The 2,045-nt window shown below is 17.3% G+C and overlaps 1 protein-coding gene across 1 annotated transcript; it reads right to left on the reverse strand.

The window, feature by feature from the left end:
- Window positions 1-119: 119 nt before the first annotated feature.
- PRSY57_1133700 (putative membrane protein) lies at window positions 120-1,349 on the reverse strand (the record flags this gene model as incomplete). The annotated part of the gene is made up of 1 exon (XM_012908300.2): window positions 120-1,349. One exon carries the CDS (start codon window positions 1,347-1,349, stop codon window positions 120-122), a length of 1,230 nt encoding a protein of 409 aa, XP_012763754.1.
- Between the last annotated feature and the right edge of the window lie 696 nt (window positions 1,350-2,045).

The following is a 2,045-nucleotide window of genomic DNA, read 5'->3' on the forward strand; positions in this document are numbered from 1 at the left end:
TAAAAAAAAATAAATGAAAAAAGCAAAAAAAAAAAAAAAAAAAAAAAAAAAAAAAATGAGTATAATAAAATATATCTATGTATATATTTGTTTATTAATATTTATATGAATTTAAACTTTTAAGAAGTTTTGGGGGCATATTTCTTTGAAAAAACTAAATACAGGGATACTATGAAATCAGAACCAAATGTTACTAGACAGGTAGATATATTTGTAAAATAAATATAATCGAAAGATTTTAAATTACAGAACCAATCCGTTTCTGTAATGTTTGACGGTGCAATCATTTTGTTTGAGGCTTTTTGATCACGTTTATGAATTTCAATAAATTCTTCGTAAGCACAAAAAAAAGCACTTGTTTCAAGTATATAACTTGAAAAAAGCAATTGGCTAAAAACTACAATCATGGTAAATACACTTATAGGTATATTAACTAAAAGAGAAAATCGACAAGATTTCATAATTGTGTATATATCAAAATATCCTAATAAACAAAATACAATAGCAGATGAAACAGTACTAACTAATAATAGTTGAAAATAATACATCTTTTGTTTTTGTGTAGCAAATATAATTATTTTAATAGGGTCACTATAATCATCTAAAGTGAAAATATTGTATTCTGACAAGATATTGTTATAAAAACTTTTACTTTTTAGGAAAATATAAAAAAGAGCTAAATACATAATTCCAGTACCCATTTTAATATAAAATATTAAAAACTTTTTACGGAAATGTTTTTCTATTTTAAAATATAAAAATACAAATTCAATTAATGAAAGAAATAAAAAGCAAGCTGGAAAGATATATGAGTAATTATGTACTTTACATAAATTTTCTCCAGAATTTATAAAGAGATCTGTTTTATTATCATAATCCTCAAACCAATATATATATTTATTAATATTACAAAAAAATAATTCATTTTCATGATTTTGTAAAAACATAATAGCAATAAATAATAATTGTAAATGTAAACTTACAAAACCAATCATCCTTTTAAAATATAACATATATCCTCTATTTAATTTGGAATAAAAGCTACTTATTATATTAACTATACATAATAATATGAGAAACGTTCCACAAATTGCATTTATTTTATTATAGGATTTATAATAATTATTAAAAATCTTATCATCTTTTAAAAGGTCTTCTTCATTCCCTTTAATGTTATATTCATCAATATCATCTTCACTTAATGATACATATTTATTAGTTATAAAATAAAAAAGTACTATATATATTATTGTTGTAATAATCCATAATAATCTCGTTCCTAAAAGAAAAATTTTTGCTTTCTTTGATTCAACAATTTTGCTGGATATTCCAGAGATCATACTTTTCATTTTTTATATACGGAAATATATAATATAATATAAATAATAATAAGAAGAAATATTATTATTTATTGCTATTATATATTTTTGTCTTTAATATATCTTCAATTTTAAACGGGAAAAATGAAGAAAAAAATAATAATAAAATTAAAAAATATATCAATATATTATTAACCTATCCTATAATCATATATAAAAATCATTTATTTAATTTATTTCTTCATACTTTCACACAAAAATAATATATAATTAAATAAATGTATATATATATATATATATATATATATATATAATATATGTGAAAAAATAAATAAGCCTCAATTTAATATATTTTATAAAAATTTCCGTTCAAAATATAATAAATATAAGAAATTTATTCTACATATATATGTATATATATTATATAAATATATACAATTTAATTTATAATAAAATTATACATATTTATATATATATATATATATATATATATATATATTCAGTTGAATATATATTTTTATTTTAATAATTTTCTTTATCTTTTTACTTTTTTTCAAATATTTATTATAAGAATAGTTTTATATTATATATATAAAATAAACATATAATTATTATTATATGTATTATATATATATATATATATTATTATATATATAATACATATGTTTATTATATTTTATATAATATGTATAAAATATACAGTTTCTTTTAGAATAATCAGTGCAA

This window comes from Plasmodium reichenowi, chromosome 11 (genome assembly GCF_001601855.1).
Source record: "Plasmodium reichenowi strain SY57 chromosome 11, whole genome shotgun sequence".
Taxonomy (NCBI): Eukaryota; Apicomplexa; class Aconoidasida; order Haemosporida; family Plasmodiidae; genus Plasmodium; species Plasmodium reichenowi.